Source organism: Gymnogyps californianus, chromosome 3 (assembly GCF_018139145.2).
Source record: "Gymnogyps californianus isolate 813 chromosome 3, ASM1813914v2, whole genome shotgun sequence".
In the NCBI taxonomy this organism is placed as follows: domain Eukaryota; kingdom Metazoa; phylum Chordata; class Aves; order Accipitriformes; family Cathartidae; genus Gymnogyps; species Gymnogyps californianus.
The window spans coordinates 48,194,512-48,211,273 of record NC_059473.1 but is presented as its reverse complement, the minus strand read 5'-3'; the positions used below and the strand labels follow the sequence as shown (position 1 = coordinate 48,211,273).

The 16,762-nt window shown below is 37.9% G+C and overlaps 1 protein-coding gene across 2 annotated transcripts in view; it reads left to right on the top strand.

The window, feature by feature from the left end:
• SMOC2 (SPARC related modular calcium binding 2) overlaps positions 1-14,535 on the top strand; it is a 151,155-nt gene extending 136,620 nt beyond the window's left edge. For both annotated transcript variants that reach the window (XM_050894770.1, XM_050894769.1), the window contains exons 10-13: positions 6,221-6,323; positions 7,236-7,510; positions 10,055-10,098; positions 12,888-14,535. In XM_050894770.1, coding sequence (XP_050750727.1) covers positions 6,221-6,323; positions 7,236-7,510; positions 10,055-10,098; positions 12,888-12,911 — 446 coding nt within the window. In that variant the 3' untranslated portion in view covers positions 12,912-14,535. The remainder of the gene's footprint in view (positions 1-6,220; positions 6,324-7,235; positions 7,511-10,054; positions 10,099-12,887) is intronic.
• Positions 14,536-16,762: the final 2,227 nt, after the last annotated feature.

The window sequence follows — 16,762 nt, the reverse complement described above, 5'->3', positions numbered from 1 at the left end:
GATTCAGACGCCTGCCATACTATACAAAACTGGATTCCAAAATATTTCACTTTAATAAGCTATTGTTGAAAGTGTTACTGCAGTCAGAAGTACCAGCTGTATATCTCAGGGACAGGCCGTCATGAAATATGGTATGTAAAGCAGAAGTATAACCTTTCGAAAATCAGATCCAGTTGCTTTTCTCTTCTGGACTTTTTTTGGGCCCCTTTCTAATCCTGAAACTCTTCTCTCTGTGTCCTAATCAGTGGGCTGATTGATTTGTGTCACTGTGCCAACACTTCAGTCAAATACGTTGTGTTTCTTACACTGGAGGTGGACACACATGGCTATATTGCAGGTCATGTTAAACGTAAGGCGACAAGCCTCTAGAAGTTAGGAGTTTGCATTGGCACAGGCTGAACCTAAATGCTCAGAATTTCAGATTCTTCTCAACATACTGAAATGTCTTTGGCCTCCAAAACTGGGGTAGATATTGTGTAGGCAGTGACTACCTAATAAAAATATCAACTACCTTGTGTTCAGTTAGGCAGCAAAGGAGCAAGACCTCCTTATCGTCTGAGTTTTCAGACCTTTTTCCTGTTCCCAGTCAAAACTAAAAAGGTAAGAGTCTACAAGAGAATGTTTAAAAAAGGCAAATAAGGTCCACAGACCTTCTCAAGTTCTGCTTTCAGTTTTGGATGGCATCTGAGAGGATTACAGTGTTCTAGCTGGTTCATCCCTGCCTATTCGCACCGTGACATCTCTGAACTGTTAGCAGCAAGAAATTTGCTTCTCAAAAGCCTTTCAAACTCTCATGGAGGAAAAACCAAACTAAAAAGTGGTAATCAAAAGTTAGTAATTTCACTTTGCCTGTTATGCTGTGATGTTCTGATTCTCCTTTTCTTGTTTAACAGTAATATTACAAGAACTGAAATAAATGTAATGAACTGCTTTTCCTATCAACAAATGCCCTAGCTTAACTTTGTCACTCAGTTGCCTGTGAAAACTGTTTGTAGGATCATGTGTGTTTCTGCTATGAACATTATCCCTTCCTTCCACCACATTTACCCAAAGAATAACAGAGTAGTTTGAGCCTAAATGAACTTACAAAACAGATACATATAGAATTCATCACAAGCAGTTTTACACCACCTGGGAGTGTAAGTTAGCCGTCTGGGCTTCCTCAGTAGTTAATGGGGAAGTAGAGATACTTTTTAAGAAGGGAGATCCTATCCTATTCTAAGAAAAAGTCTAGGGTAGTTGGGATGAATGCCTTCTGGATGGGTTCCTTTATACTGAGCTTAAATAACTGTTATGGGTGAGACACCTCATTTCAGCAGGCTCAAGTTCAACAAATCCCACTCAATGCACTTTGGTATGATATAAATGCCTGGGATTGAAGGGTAGGGCCTTGAGAGAGCATCCTTTGCTAACTCTTTTGTTTTTCCCCCCCTGAAATTAGAACAGAAAGATCATTTTAAAATAGTAACAAAAATAAATATATGTGGAGAACTGAAATCTGCTTCCTGCCCTTCTCCAGAAATAATACTTCTTCCCTGTGAGACAGAGATCTGGGGCTACAAAGCAATGGATCTGTAGCTCCCTTCCAGCTAACACGTGTTCTATTCTACTTTATTATTTCTGAAATTTGGATAAGCACAGATAAAAGAGAATTTGGCTCTGAGTTTAACTCATTTCTTTTAATCGGTAAGAAAATTTGAGAGAAAAAAGAAAAGAAAAGAAAAAAGAAAAGAAAAGAGAAAAGAAAAGAAAAGAGAAAAGAGAAAAGAAAAAGAGAAAAGAGAAGAGAAGAGAAGAGAAGAGAAGAGAAGAGAAGAGAAGAAAAGAAAAGAAAAAGAAAAAGAAAAGAAAAAGAAAAGAAAAGAAAAGAAAAGAAAAAAAGAAAAGAAAAGAAAAGAAAAGAAAAGAAAAGAAAAGAAAAGGGCAATACCTGAGGGATGTTAACAAGGAGAGATGATAATGTCCTCAACCCCTCTAGGATAGAGACTAAGAGGTAGATAATTACTGTTTGTGAGAGGTTACCAGGAGGTGCAGTGAGGGAAAAACTGCAATGAGCCATAAAACCACTGACTGTTGAGGCCATGATTTTTAGTCTCCAGCAGAGTTACAAATTTCAGTTCCCAGGCTTGTATTTTGAAGGGCTTTTTTGCTGGAATGGGGCTCAGGAAGAGCTCAGGAAGTCCTCCAAAAAATGAGGAGGGCCCTCAGCATATCTAGACAAACACAAACTTGTGATTTATATGGATCAACAGAAATAAACTTATGAACTGTATATATATGTGTGTACAGAATAGAAGTTCAAGAAAAAATATTTTCCTTGTATTGTCTACTCTCCCAGGATAACCAGTAACACTGACAAACTTTGTTAAATTCTTTTCTCCTGTATACTGCTATATTCCAGTGAAGTCAAAGCTGCAAAAGAAACATGAATAGTTCTGATCATTCTGATTTTTGGCAGATCAAAACTTATTTATAATCTTCAGAGGTATTTCAGTGGTCATTGTATTTGAGTGCACTGCTAAGCCTGATATTCATATTAACAAATAAGGAATAAAAAAGAAGCTTTAGATTTGCTAATTGGAAGTTGTCATGCCTTTAATTACTTGATTAACTGACTCAAGACAGTTTCCTCTCTTGCAGGAAGATTAAAGTAAACTCCCTTTTAAAGAAATTAATCTTATCTATTGTATTCACATTTTTACAGAAAATAACAAAATACTTTTCTAGCCATGACTTCAGATGTGCTATAAAAGACAATTTTCCAAAACTGACAGTAGTAGATTATTATCAACCAAGCAGGGAGCTCCAAGGCACTTGGGTGCATATTTTAGAAGGTTTATAGACAACTACCCCACAGATTTAACTCCAAAAATCCATTCTCAGTACTAAAGGTAGCTATATTTATAGAGAGGCACGTGTATATATGAGATATATAATGTATAATGATGATTCTTTGATTACCTTTATATTATAGCTGAAATGAGGTGTTTGTATATTCCCGTCATTTTTGGTATGTATTTGTTGGTCTAAGGTTTACTCTGAGTAAAACTATCCTGAAAGCAAACACTCAACTCTGTGTTACATCTCTGAACCTGTAGGTTAACTCCACGTGGTTTCAACTTCAACCCTTTAACAACAAATTATTATTTATGTAAGCTGTCAAATCCACACAGGACAAGCAGCTGCAGAAGAAGAAACTGAAGCACATAAACCATAGTGAGAAGCATAAGGCTCCCATAAGAGACTAGTCTTTCCCTGTCTGTATTTAGTGCTGTAAGAGTGAATTATTCATTACAATCAAGTTAAAGCTCCCCTAGTCTTGCCATTTCATCAGCAAGTTTGTTGAAAATTAAAGCTCAGCGTGAAGCCTCCAGAGAATTATTCTGAGTTAATAACACCTGCAAAGAACAGAGATCTCACTGTGAGGTAAATTGCTGTGTGATTGCCCACACATCAGCAAAAATTATAATTGGGAGAAACTGAATATTTTCTCTGTATTTAACTGGTGAGGATTTTGTGGAGTGTCATTTTACATTAAGTAGTAGAGTTATAATTTAGAATGTTTCACAGCAACTGATGGTGTTTAACAGCAAGATTTCTTTTCTAAGAGAAGATTTCTATTGCTGTCAGCTGCTATTGCAACTTTATGCAATACACATTTAGAAATCTTTCTTAATCTTAGGGAAAATTGTCAGAGACAGGCTTTAAACTATGGAATTTTTTCCCTGTGATTTCTTGTGAATTTAGAAGTTGATACTTTCCCCTACCTAGCTGTATCTCATAAATAGCAAGCTAAGTCATGATTTGGACCTCTACATCCGTAGAGTATGTACACTCAGCAGCTCCCTGGACAGCAGTGGAAACTACCTAAAGCATACATTTTTATTTCTTCCAGATGTTTCAGGAATACGCTCGTAACTAACATGAAAAATTCAGGTGGAGCTCCTAAATCAAATTGGATATTAACATTATTATCTATCCAAAAAAGGACAGAGAAAGAAAAAAGTCAAATTGTCTTGTCTCCATATTGCACTGCACTCTTATGCGCTGAGGTATTATTGTCTGCATTTTCTGTGAGCCCTGTATCAACTCACAACTCATGTTTGGAGCAGGATTCAGGCTTCTGCCTGATGCCAGTAACACAACCCCAGCACAAAATTGATAAAGCTTGTATCATTGAAGACAGGTCTACACAGAGAGCCTTGGACAGACCTCTTTTCACCTGTCCTTTTAAGAGAACCAGCTCTGGTCCACAGGCCAAGTACCCTTGCTAGCAAGATGTAGTGCTGAGCTCAGTAGGTTGCTCAGAGACTTAGTTGCTTGATTCAGGCAGGTTGCCTTGCTAACACGGCTGGATATGCCTTCTGCTTGGGAACTGCTTGGGCTCTGCCTGCTCATCTGCGGGCAAATGTGCTTTTGTGACTTGCAAAGTTATGTGACTTCATTTAAATCACAATGCACAATTTACTTACACAGTTGCAGTGTCTGAGCCTTACTTACCAGCAAGCTCTCTGCTCTGGAGAATATACTTTCGAATTATGCACTGAATGCTGCCAGGAACCTGTTGGTATGGTCTTCTGTCCCTCCCTGTTAATCTCTTGCCACCCTTCTCATTTCTGTGCCTTACAGAGAAAGCTGAAGTGCTTGTCTCACTGAACTCAAACTTAGGATTATAGTGATAGCTGTTGGGTTGTTTTTTTTTTTCTTTCTTTTTTCTTTTTTTCCAGTTGTAACAGGAAAAAAATCTGATTAAAGGCTAAGGGAAGAGGAACATATCTAGGAGAGTGACAACTGGTTTCAGATGTGTACTTTTAGTGCAGTGAAACTTGCTTCAGTGAATTCCTGTTATACGCCTTTTATAGTTTCTGGAATAAAATGTCCCTGGTGCCGAAGGCAAACACATAAGAGACAGGGAACTCATAACTGCATGAATGTGTTAGACAATAATATGTAGTGGGTGCTGCTGCTATACCTAATAGCTGAGCTATTCTTACTGCAACACAGCTAAGGGCTAATATAACACAGGTTCATTTCCTTGGATCAACATGGGATGTATTAAAAAATAATTTGCTGGGCAAGATGAGGCTTTACAGGCTCAGATAATCCTACTGCCTGCTCCAGAGGTCGCTGAGAAGCGTAATGAAATAACGAATCCCTACTGATTGACTAATCTTCCTTTTCCACAACACTTCAAAGCGTTTCCCTTTTTTTACTTAAGAACAGAACTGCGGGTAAGCGGGCCTCCAGCACAGAATTGTCTGTGAAAGTCCTGCCGTGGGCTCCAGCTTCAAGATTGTCATCTCTGTGTCACTGCTCATGGATGATCCTAGAGTTTAACAACTCAGCTATTACAGGGCTAGGGGAAGACCTGGTGTTTGGCTCAGGGCTCTAGGGAAGAGGAGAGGAAGCAGGTGTATTGTATAAGCAAACCTCCATGTGTCAACATCCATGCACTTGTCAGATGAATTTTTCTGCTCCAGCTGCACTGCTCTAAGAGTGGATCTTTCAGTATATGTTTATCTGACGTATTATGTGTCTGAAATGTGATGTCAGTTTCTTTCAGAGAAGAACTTCGTGGCATAGGGAATGTGATTATGAGGATGATCTAGCATTACCATAGGATCCCACAGTATGAACGAAAGTACCAACTAATAGCATCCAATTGGGCTAGGTGCTGTATAGTGGGAGTTAACCCCTGTCCAAGATAAAAGTGAAAGAGGCAAGGAGTTGACTGTCATTTTACGGAGAGGAAAACCAATGCACTGAGAGAACATGTGTTGAGAAAGCCAATGGTAGTTCAGAGGAGCAAAAGTGGAAATCTGAAGTGTTGTGCTATGGGCTTCTAGTCCGTGTTTCAAATGGTCTGTGTCATGTATAAACGTCTGTTGTTTCAAAGCTGTTCTTTTCAAAACGTGACACCCATGGGAAAAATGTCTTAAAGAAGGAAAAAAAATGGCCAAAATTGAAAGAAAGGGACCCAAGGTATACAAACCAGAATCCTACTTGCTTGAGTTCAGAAGGATGTTTTTCTATTCCTGCAGTATGTTATAGATATGTACCTGAATTTAGATGCTTGTCTTTGAATTATGTTATGAACTTGTCCACAATTTATGGGAATTTGTGTACGGGGAGTCACATCTATCTCTAAGTTTGAACTATTGCTGGAATTCAAATGTTGTAAAAAAAGGAAAGAAGAAAAGAAAAAAATCTGGTTTTCTAGGTTGTCCTGGGGCCAAGAAGAATGAGTTCCTGACTAGTGTTTTGGATGCATTGTCCACGGATATGGTGCATGCAGTCTCTGATCCATCATTGTCTTCTAGCCGGTGGGTTTCAGATCCTTTTTGTGTGTCTTTAAAGGATTTTGGCAGTGGTGAATGAATTGTTGAGGGCTTTGAGAAGTAATTCTTTTTCTGCCTTCACAAAGGGTAAATTTCCAAAAACCTATCTAGGAGAGTTGACTTCAAAGTTACCACTGTGGACTATGTCCACTAAACAGAGATGCATTTGATGATAGCTGAATTCTCAGCAGCAGCACAGCTTAGAGTTTATCTGTAGCTGCTGGTGCAACTGCGTCTCAGTCTTTGTTCTCCTCTCAGGCTTTACTTGATGAATGTGTGCTACCTTCCTGATTCATATTTTGCCTAGTTGCTTGTAAAACAAACCAATGCTATCAACAGTCACAGGTAGAATTAAAAATGCATAAGTGCTGTCAAACTTTGGGTGTCTGCAGGTCAGGTGCTTACCATCTGAAGAGGAGGTGGCATTTATTGTTATAACTTACCCTGTAGTTCAATATATTTAGGTGTTTTATCTCTAAGAGCATCCATCATGGGTTGTAATTGGAGCCTAGGTATTTGGTGATGCTGACTGTTGACCTACATCAGTTGGGTATATTACGCGTTCTAATGTGTCTGCCATCTATGAAACTGCCTTTTTCTGTCTTCGCTTTCCTCTGTTTCAGGAAATTAAAGGGGAAAGCACTGTTTTCTGAGTATGGTGCTGACCTCAACACAGTTTCAGAGAGTTAACTAAGAGAAGATTACAGCCCTTAGTGTAAAACCTAGGATACAGTTGGCCAAAGTGAAAAAAGAGGGATTCACTACAAGAAGCTATGTCCAAAAGCAGGGAGGTTTATGTAACAAAGCATCTGACAGTGGTTTAACTATTCTGAAATAAAGTTATAAACTCAGGTTTATGTATCAGAATTAAGACTAAACTCTTGTTTTCTGTTTCAGAGTTTCAGAGCCTGATCCAAATCATACTCTGGAAGAGAGAGTGGTCCATTGGTATTTCAAACAGCTAGATAAAAATTCCAGTGGTGACATTGGCAAGAAAGAAATCAAACCATTTAAGAGATTCCTAAGAAAGAAATCAAAACCCAAAAAATGTGTGAAGAAGTTTGTGGAATACTGTGATGTGAACAACGATAAGTCGTTGTCAGTTCAAGAATTAATGGGCTGCTTGGGAGTAACAAAAGAAGAAGGTAAAGCAGAAACAAAGAAACGCCATAGTAAGAACCTTTTCTAACTATCTTTTTCACTAGATTCATCAAAGCTGATGAAGTCTGGCATTTGTATATGCCAGAAGTATACAAAATAAAAGAATACACCTGTCTGTAGCTAATGCAGCTGTTGCTAAGGGCAGATGGCAGGAAAGCTGCTTCTGTGTAGGCAAATCATCAATTTGCTCCGACAGAATCAAAAACTTCCCATTGATTCTGACCATTAAAAGTATTACAGTAGGAAACCTAAGAGGATACAATAACATTAACAGTTATCGAAAAGCCAGTTTAATGTCATTACAGTACGATGTCCCGAATGAGTAGAAGTATCACACCTGTGCTTTTTGGATTCCTGCTGGGAAGGAAGCACATTGTTGAGCTTTCTAATGACTTCTCATTTCTCAAATGTGGTTTAGAGATACGGTGAGGAATGTGGTCATCTGCCAAACAGGTGGAACAACTGCTGGTACACAGCTACTTTACCTTGCTCCCAAAGTGGTAGAAAGGGGAACAACTACCTACAGTGTGTAATGGTCCCCGCAGAGTTCAGTCACACAATTCCTGAAAATGAGGAAGAATTTAAAAAAAAAAATTGTAAACAGCAACCGTAGATCCCCATACCATAAGAAGTTGTAGAACATGAATATAGGCAAATTGTTTTGTTTGTCTGGGACCTTAAAATGAAGCCAGGGCAGTAAAACAAAGGTGTCATAGGAAATGAAAAGCAAGTCAAGTGGGAAATGCAGTCAGAAATAAAATGGTTTCCACAAAATCAGTTGTATTCAAGTCTAGAAAGGGAATACTGCAGAAAGATGGAATAGCTCTACATTGTACTGATAAAGTAAATTGTCTATGGCTCACAGAAACAGATCTCTCAAAACAAATATATCAAATTCAGGATTTTTTTTCTGTGTTTTTTGTGGACCTAATAATAATATGTTGCAATTTTCACTTAGGTGATGGAGGTTAAAAAAAAGTATATGAACGTGGATGACTTGTTGTCTTTATGCTACAAATGTGGAAACTGAAACGTAACACCTTCTTTTTCATTTACACTATTTGGTAGACTAGTGTTTTAAAGTGGAAGCCATATGTCTATGTTTAACGTCATATGTTAACATCCGTTTCAAGACACTTCTGTCCTGCTGCAGCTCGCACTCCTTGGTCTCTTATTATAGATGAAATTTGGGTCCAAAATCATTGCCCCAGGACATAAAGGAAAGTTATAGCAAGACTCAAAGCAAAATGTAGTTTTCCCTCTGCCCATTCCAGTGAAAAAACAAAGATAAGGATAAACTACCTGTTTTGGAAAAGCAAGTTGTAAGATGCATGAAATTATATGAAGATCACACACAAATTTAGCTAAAGTAAAAAATATGTTCACCATAACTGGAGGCTTTTAACAGAGCTTCTCCAAAAAAAATGTAGTCAATAATGAGAACATTCATTTTTGGAAGGAAGAAATACCTCAGAACTTTTGCATTGAAAAGCTAATGGCATCCAGTTGGAAAAAAATTCTAAACCAAATCATTTGGTTGCTTTCCTAGAAATACATACTTTTAAAGACAAGACAGTAAAAATTGCTTTTGTTGGAATATCAGCATTCTGGTTTGTTTCTCCTGCTTGATAATTAAAATTTCCTTTCTGATAATCCTTTCACTTGCACAAAAGAATTCCATCCCCGCTTCACTACAGCTAGAGTTATATTTCTAGGAATAGGTGAGACCCTGTCACCTGAGGTGTGAAAGCTGAGATAAGAAGGCGGGTCTGTATCATTCTGTACGGGTCCCAGGTGTCTTGTGAGAACCATTTGAAGCAATATAAAAGCCAGAGAGCTGCAAAACATACTTTCTCAGGGGAATACTAGTTGCTGCAGTATTTTTCAAGGTCCAGTTTTGTTCCCCTTTGTCCCGGTACAGCTTGATTGACAGCAAACTGACATGGAAAACCGAGAGAGCAGGTTCCTCCCTAGCCTCCCAAGTTTGCTTGTGAAGTTGAATGGGTGAGCAGACTCATGTAGCTGGGGTTTTTTTCCCCATTTCGAGCACTGTCTCGGATTTTGCCACTAAGAAACTTAAAAAACAGTGATAATCTTGGTGTTTTACAGATTAAATGTGAACAATGTCTTTGGCTCGTAGAGCTGTTCCTGTGCAATATCTTTAACCAAAGTGAATGCTTTCCAGACAGTCTACTTGTCCGTGCTTCTTTCCCACCAGGGATAATAGGCTATATTTACTACTAAAGATTTAATAAGTTTGAAATGCTTGACACTGACTACATGCAATCTGTCCTAAGCAAATGTCACATATTAACTGGCAAGAAATGCTTTCATTCAACTTTCATATGACTCCATGAAAGAAGCAACACCTGTATTGAGGAAAGAAAAAAGTGGATGTTTCAGTGAAAGATCTGAAATATTTTATCTCATTTATTGAAAGCTGTGCAGTTACCCTGCCCTAAAAAATACCTTTTCAGAATGAGGGCTTCCATTCTTGGGGATGCTGCATATAACTTGCAAACCATATTTATAATGTTTTCTTTTCCCTCCTTTAGCGGCCCCTAAAACCAACACTGAGAGCACTTCATCCAGCAGGCAGGTGAGTACTGAGGAGAGCAAGATCTCCATTCTTGCCTTGCCCAGCTGAACTTCTTGGAGTTTTAGCAGTTACCATTGCAGCTTCAAACTGCATTCATCTGCCATTCTGCAGACTTACCAGGAAAATGTAGAGCAGCATCCTGATTAACAAATTTTGACTTAAGTTCTATCTAAGGAAAGCTGAATCGGTCAACTACAGGTGCAGACTAAATGTGCATAAATGCAAAGTGGATTAGGCCTGCACGTGGACGTTCCTAGTAAAGTGTAAATTGGCATATAGGTTAGTGATCATTAGATGAGTGTAATTGTGCCCTCATATGAGTCTTCTGCATTCCTGAATGACAGCATTCCCATAAAGTTTTAAACGTGCATTGCTTTATCTTCATTTACCTTTTGCTTTAACTGAATTCTGTTAGCTTTCCTGTGTGTCACACAAACTTACATTGATTGAAATTACTCTTTGTAAACAAAGCCATGCATTTCCCATGCCCTATGAAAATCTATATGTTTCACAAACCCCACTGAATTATTATGTGGCGGCTTTAAACACCTTTTAAAATCTTAGTGTAAAGAAAAGAGCTGTCACTTTCAAATGCCTTTGCTGGCTGAGCAAAATGATGTGGGAGAACTAGGATTTGCATCAGTCTGCTGATGTATGTTAAAACTAAAATTGGTTAGGTCTGCAGAATGATTGTAGCAAATAAAATGTCAAGTGCCCTGACAACATAATCCATGATTTGTTTTTGCATCAATTTTCTGCAAAGACTTGGTTTTGTTTGTCCGAATAATACCAGTGTATGTCACTCATAGAGTTTTGGCTACTCAAGGCATTCAGAGCTACAAAAGGCACAAAAGCAGAGTTTTTAAATCAAGGAAAGGTGCACATTGAAAAGGAGGGACTCAAGTGGAAGCTCAGGAAAAAAGGTTAAAAAAGGGTTTCTCATTTGTGTGTGTCTATTTTTATAATCATTAATCCTAAAGATTCAGTTTTCTGGACAACATGGGCACAACTTCCTAGCACTTTTGCATGGGTCTGAAGAAGGACTTGTGAATCTGCCAGTTATTTGAGTGGTCTAGTAAAAGAATCATCTTCATGCATTTCTTGCCTCAGTTTTGTATTAGTTAGGGGAATTAAATGATTAATGCCCACAAAAGCATCAGTAAATGATGAATTGTTTTTAAAAATATTCATATAAACATATTATAAGAACAGCTCAGGTAACCCTGCAGCTGGGAAAACAGGAATTTGGCTAAAAATATCCCAAACCCATAGTTGTGGTTAATGTCTTTCCATCTATCAGAAAGCTAGATTAATTTGTTAAAAACTGAACCCAGGGTGAACCTCCCCACAAGCCAAGAGAAATCTTCCTCTCATTGTTGCTAGTCAATTTGTTACTTGCTTTATCTCTGATTTGTTTGATGTTAGGTTCACACTTCCTAAGGCAAGCTCAACATTGGTTGTGGGTTCTACCAGAGACCTCCTACATACCTTTGATGGAATATAAAATATTCTCACAGCTAGGGTGATGTGATAAGTTTCTGTTTGTTTAAACAAATGTTTGTGGTCTTAACTTTTCAAGTTCCCCCCACAAATCACTTATGCTTTAAACAAGGCAGCCTGAAAACAATTATCCTGTCGGAACTCAAAAACATTCAAAGGGGTTATTTTAATTATATAATGGCAATTACTGGCACACGTGCATTACACTTGAAGCATGACAAGCCCTCTCCCCTTTCTTGTAATCTGATCCTGACTTGCAGAATCTGTAATAAAAGTGTCCTAGAGCGTCTATGTTTTTTAATTTTGTCCAATAATTTTGCTGACTCAGCACCAATTATTTTAAAAGCTGTTGCTGACAAATGATAGCCTTGAATTAAGGCTGGCTCAGGAAACCATCTGTTGGCAGTTTCATATGCAAACAATACAAGGCTGCAAATGCAGAAGGTGGCTTTCATCACAAAAGTTTTCACTTGAAAGGAAGTTACTGAAAAGCAACTGGGCTGGGTAGGAGCCGCTCAAAGGAAACCACCCATCTAAGAAGGAGTGATCAGATTTGCACCACTCAGGAGATGGGCACTCAAGAGCTCATTTTCTACTAGCTTATTGCGGCAGATCAGTTATATATATGTTTATGTGTGCTTAGGCATGTATTCCTGAATATTTTTTTTTACATATGTGCACATCTGTATGTGTACACGCACATACAAGCTTACTGAAAGAAAGCAGATATAGATACATATACTAATATGCTCACTGAGTCTCAGCTGTGGTTGCTCTAAAAGAGGTCAAATGCATGATGACTGACAGAACTGGGGTAGTGGCCAGGTATATTTCCCTTGCTCAGCTCCACCCTGTCCAACAAACATACACATACATGCACACACACTGTCAATGAGACCCAGAGGGTCTTTTGCGGCCTAGCAAAAAGTTTACAAGGAAACTACAGATTGTTCATAAGACTTTGGCCAGCAGCCCATTCCTTACATATCACATGCCATAGAAAGGTATATTGCACCAGGGACTTGCCCAGGCAGTTGCTAAAACTGTATGTTTGACAGGTATAGATTTAAAGAGGCCATAGGTAAGAAATAGTAAAGATGTTGCTCATACCCTTGTTGGTAGATGCCATGAAGGACTACAGGGCAGGGATTTTTTGATTCACCATATATATTTCTGCAGAACTCTTGTTCTGATAGTGGCATGTGGACACTGCTGAAAAAGAGATAAATGTTTATACTTATTACTTGAAAACATAATTAATAATGCAAATTTTTCCAAATTTCTTTCAGCAAGTTTCTAAGAAGCAAGGGTGAACAGCTTACTGATCCAAGGCAGGTCTCTGACATGTGGGAGATTTCCTCACCAAAAGGCAATAAAAACAACTGTAGTATTTGCACTTTGTACTTAAAAATGTAAATTCACTTTGTAGAAATGAAATATTTAAACAGACTTTTTTTTTTAATCTGTGAAAATGTAATGGCTAGTTTTGAAAAATTATCACATACAATGTATGTGTATTCTTTTGTTGTCTGAAATATGTAAAACGTGTTGGAGATGTAAAAGTTTGCATTTAAACCATTTTTTTTTTAAATAGCTTTTTGGCAAACAGTAGCATAGAAACCTGATTCTAAGTATTTTGGTTTCAATAGTATGCCTTGTTTTTCTTAATCAATACTGTCATTTAAGTAGAGTTATGCTGAAAAGTCTACTGTATTCTCAATTTTGTCCAAGCAGTGTTGGATGTTTCAGGTTTGCAGGACTGAGGGAAGTGTGTAAATTGCTGTTTACTTGGTTTTGCAGTTTTTAACTGAACAGGTTTTTCATCGGTGGCAATATTTTATTTCATTTTGTTTTTATTGTTATTATTATGCTTTCCAAAGACCATGCAATGAGAATGCAACCACTAATGGATTCAAAACAGTTATTCTACAGTTGGGATACTTGTAGAAAAATGTATCCTTTTATCCATTTTTGAGGTGCCTTCCATTATAAGTTTTGGTAGGATTTTTTCCCCTGTTTATTTTCACTTGGGTTATTAATACAGCAAACCAACAAGGAGTAAGGTGGATTGTAATGTCACTCCAGTCTGGTTCAGCCTGGGCCTAAAAGCATGTTTCTTTGGTCAGTGCAAAGCAGGAGCAGAGTTTATATGGGTCAGAATTGTAAATCTAACTATAAAGAGACAGGGAAGGCTAAACAGATTGTTCAACCTTTTCTTTCCCTACACCTGGCTGCCCCCATCAACTCTTTGGTTTGCCTCAGGGTCCACTAGAGGTAAAGCTGAACAAATTATGAACAGTTGCCGTCAGGAGGGGCTACTCACATCGCCCCTGCCTGAGGCTTTTTCCTTGCTGTCTGAAAGTTCCCACAAGTTTTCATACCTTCTCTGTCATTTTTTCCCCCCAGTGCTTTTTTGTATGTGTGCCTGAGGGGAATAAGAACTTGCGGATGTGAATTTAGAGCAGGGGACCCAAGTAAAAAAGGTTCAGGTCTTGAACAACTGTGAGTTACATGCAGCTGGGTTGATCGATGCAGTGGTAGATGGACTGCTGGCATCTAGGAGCTGACATGAAAAGGCAGGAATGTTGCAACAAGCAGTGATTTCATTCTGGTTTGTTTAAATAACTTGTGGGATCTGACATGTGACTAGCTAATCATAATAGCACCCTGGCTTGAGCTTGTACCTGGAAAAGCTTTCTTGCAAATAAATATGTTTCGTTTCAATGTCAACATATGCTGAAGTGATAGGAAACACTGTATGCAGTGGAATTGTACCCCAGAAATTGTGTACTCTAAGCTTTGGCAGCAGGAGGAACCAAGATGCAGCTATGTGTTATCTTGTATTTTTGTTACAAAAAGTATTTGTTATTCTTTTATACTGTTAAACTTTGAATTTAATCTTCTTTATAGATTAAAGATCAGTATGTTATCAAACTATGCTGGTGGGTTTTCTTCTGCAACACAGATAACCATGTTTGGAACCAGGTACACACAGTGGTGACAACACACCACTGCGCTGAGTTTATAAGAAACCTTACGACCTCACATTGTGTCCATCTTCTTTCCTTCCCTGGCCCCTTTATTGAATTCTCTCCTAAGGTCATTCATGCCCTATTCATACCATTGCTTTCTCAAAATAGTGATTTTGAGGCCAGATCCTTTGTTGCTACTATCTCCATATAGATTCAGCTTGGTCTCTTGCCTCTTCTTTTAGATAGATAGAGATCACACCTTTTCCTCTCAGTTTGAGTGTGAGCTGCTGGTCAACTTTCAACCTAACTGGAAACAATGAGGAGAGAGAGACAAACCCTGAGAATACTCAGCACTTGGTTAGGTGGGCACAGTATGGTTAATAGCAACATTTTGTAAGAAGCATCTAATTCCATCACTGTGGCCTTCGGAGACAATATAAATGTAGGCAATCAAATATTTTGCCATGTCCATGGTTTGAAATGGCAGCCCATTTAAACTGGGAGGGCATGTGGGGAGGCAAATTTGGACTAGCCACTTGATTCTGTAACGAGTAACCTTAAATGCTTATCAAAACACAAATAAATGCTATAGGCATTCTCTTAGGTATCCAAAGACTTCTACAACATAGAGTCATTTAATGACTCTACAATGACTGAAACATGAGATATTTCATCTTTGTACACATTTTCATGTCATCACATTTAAGGTTCATTTCAATTTCCAGCCATTACACCACTTAGCTCTAAGCAGTACTGAGTTCTCATAGTTCCAATTAAGAGTCCAGATCCCTGAAAGCCTGCTAAATTCACCTTGGGTTCCCGTATCTCCCATATATCCACAGGATAGTTAAACTCGGATAATTCTTGGCCCTTCTAGTTGTAACCAAGCACAGCCTTGGTACCAAAAAGGAATCCATGTGAATAGGCCCTTAGGCTCACACTACAGTACCAGTGTTTATTTAGTTCCACAGTAATTAATTAGTTCTAGTTTTTATCCTATTCCATGTGCAACAATTTAGTTTCAATTTTAATTCTCTTCTTATTGAAAGCACAACTTATATTCTGCTTGTCGTCGACCAATATTTGTTCTAGTTCCAGCTATTGCTGAACAGATTTATTTAGAGCTTTTATGAAGTTTTAAGTAGAAGACTGTTAAGTTTTAAAAATGTGTATGTGTTCAATGATTTGTCCAGCCTGTTACAATGTTCATTAGTCAACAGGCCACACAGTGAGAAATGTTCCATGTTTTGTCCACACTTTGGATTACTTTCTCATCTTGTTCCCAGCCCTAGAAGTAGGCCAACCTCATAGTTCCAGTTTTACCAAAATCACTTAATTCTCAGTCTTCTTCCAGTCTAACAAAATGCCTAGCTTTCAGATACTCATTTTGCAGAACTTGGACCTACATGATTGCTTGAAATGACAATTTTTCTTGCTAATGTTGTTTCAGATAATAAGAGAGCAAAAAAGCATCAGTTCATATGAGCGTAAGGGAGAAGACTTAAACTAGATACTCACTGCATATAAATCAAGGCATACACTGTACTTTTCTCATTTGGACCAGGCTTTAGCCCTTCATAAGTGCCATAAGCCAATGGAGAAAGCAGACATTCCTAGAAAGCTGAAAGGAGAAACAAAAATATAGCTTGCATCATTGAAGACATTTAACTGTGTCCAAGATTTGATATATTTAATTAATATTTTCCTTTTACAGTAGTAATAAAAGATGGATTAATAGAGGTTAAGAAATCTTCCCTGGCAAAGATAATTTAGTTGTCCCTTTTAAATATTTACCCTAGCATATTATATAACTAGGTTATAGAAACTAGTGTGAAAGTCTTTAATGCAGAAAGTGAAAGGTTTATTACTTTTGTTTTCTTTAGGATGGCAAATTGATGTCATTTTGGAGTAATTACTTTGACATTAAATAGCAACCAACTACATTTATTGGTCTGAAACATTAACATAATTATAGTAAATTACTGATACAAACTGTACTCTTTGTCCCATTTAATTGTTTCAGTTCAAGTTTTATAAGTGAAAATATGCCCTTTGTTTAAAAAGCATAAATAATACATGTTATTTTTTTCTTTAAACAAAAGCTCATGTGGAAAACATTCAGAACAACACATTCCTCTAGAACATCCAATGAGGGGGGTGACAGGGAGAGATTTTTTATCTAGGTTAGCAAT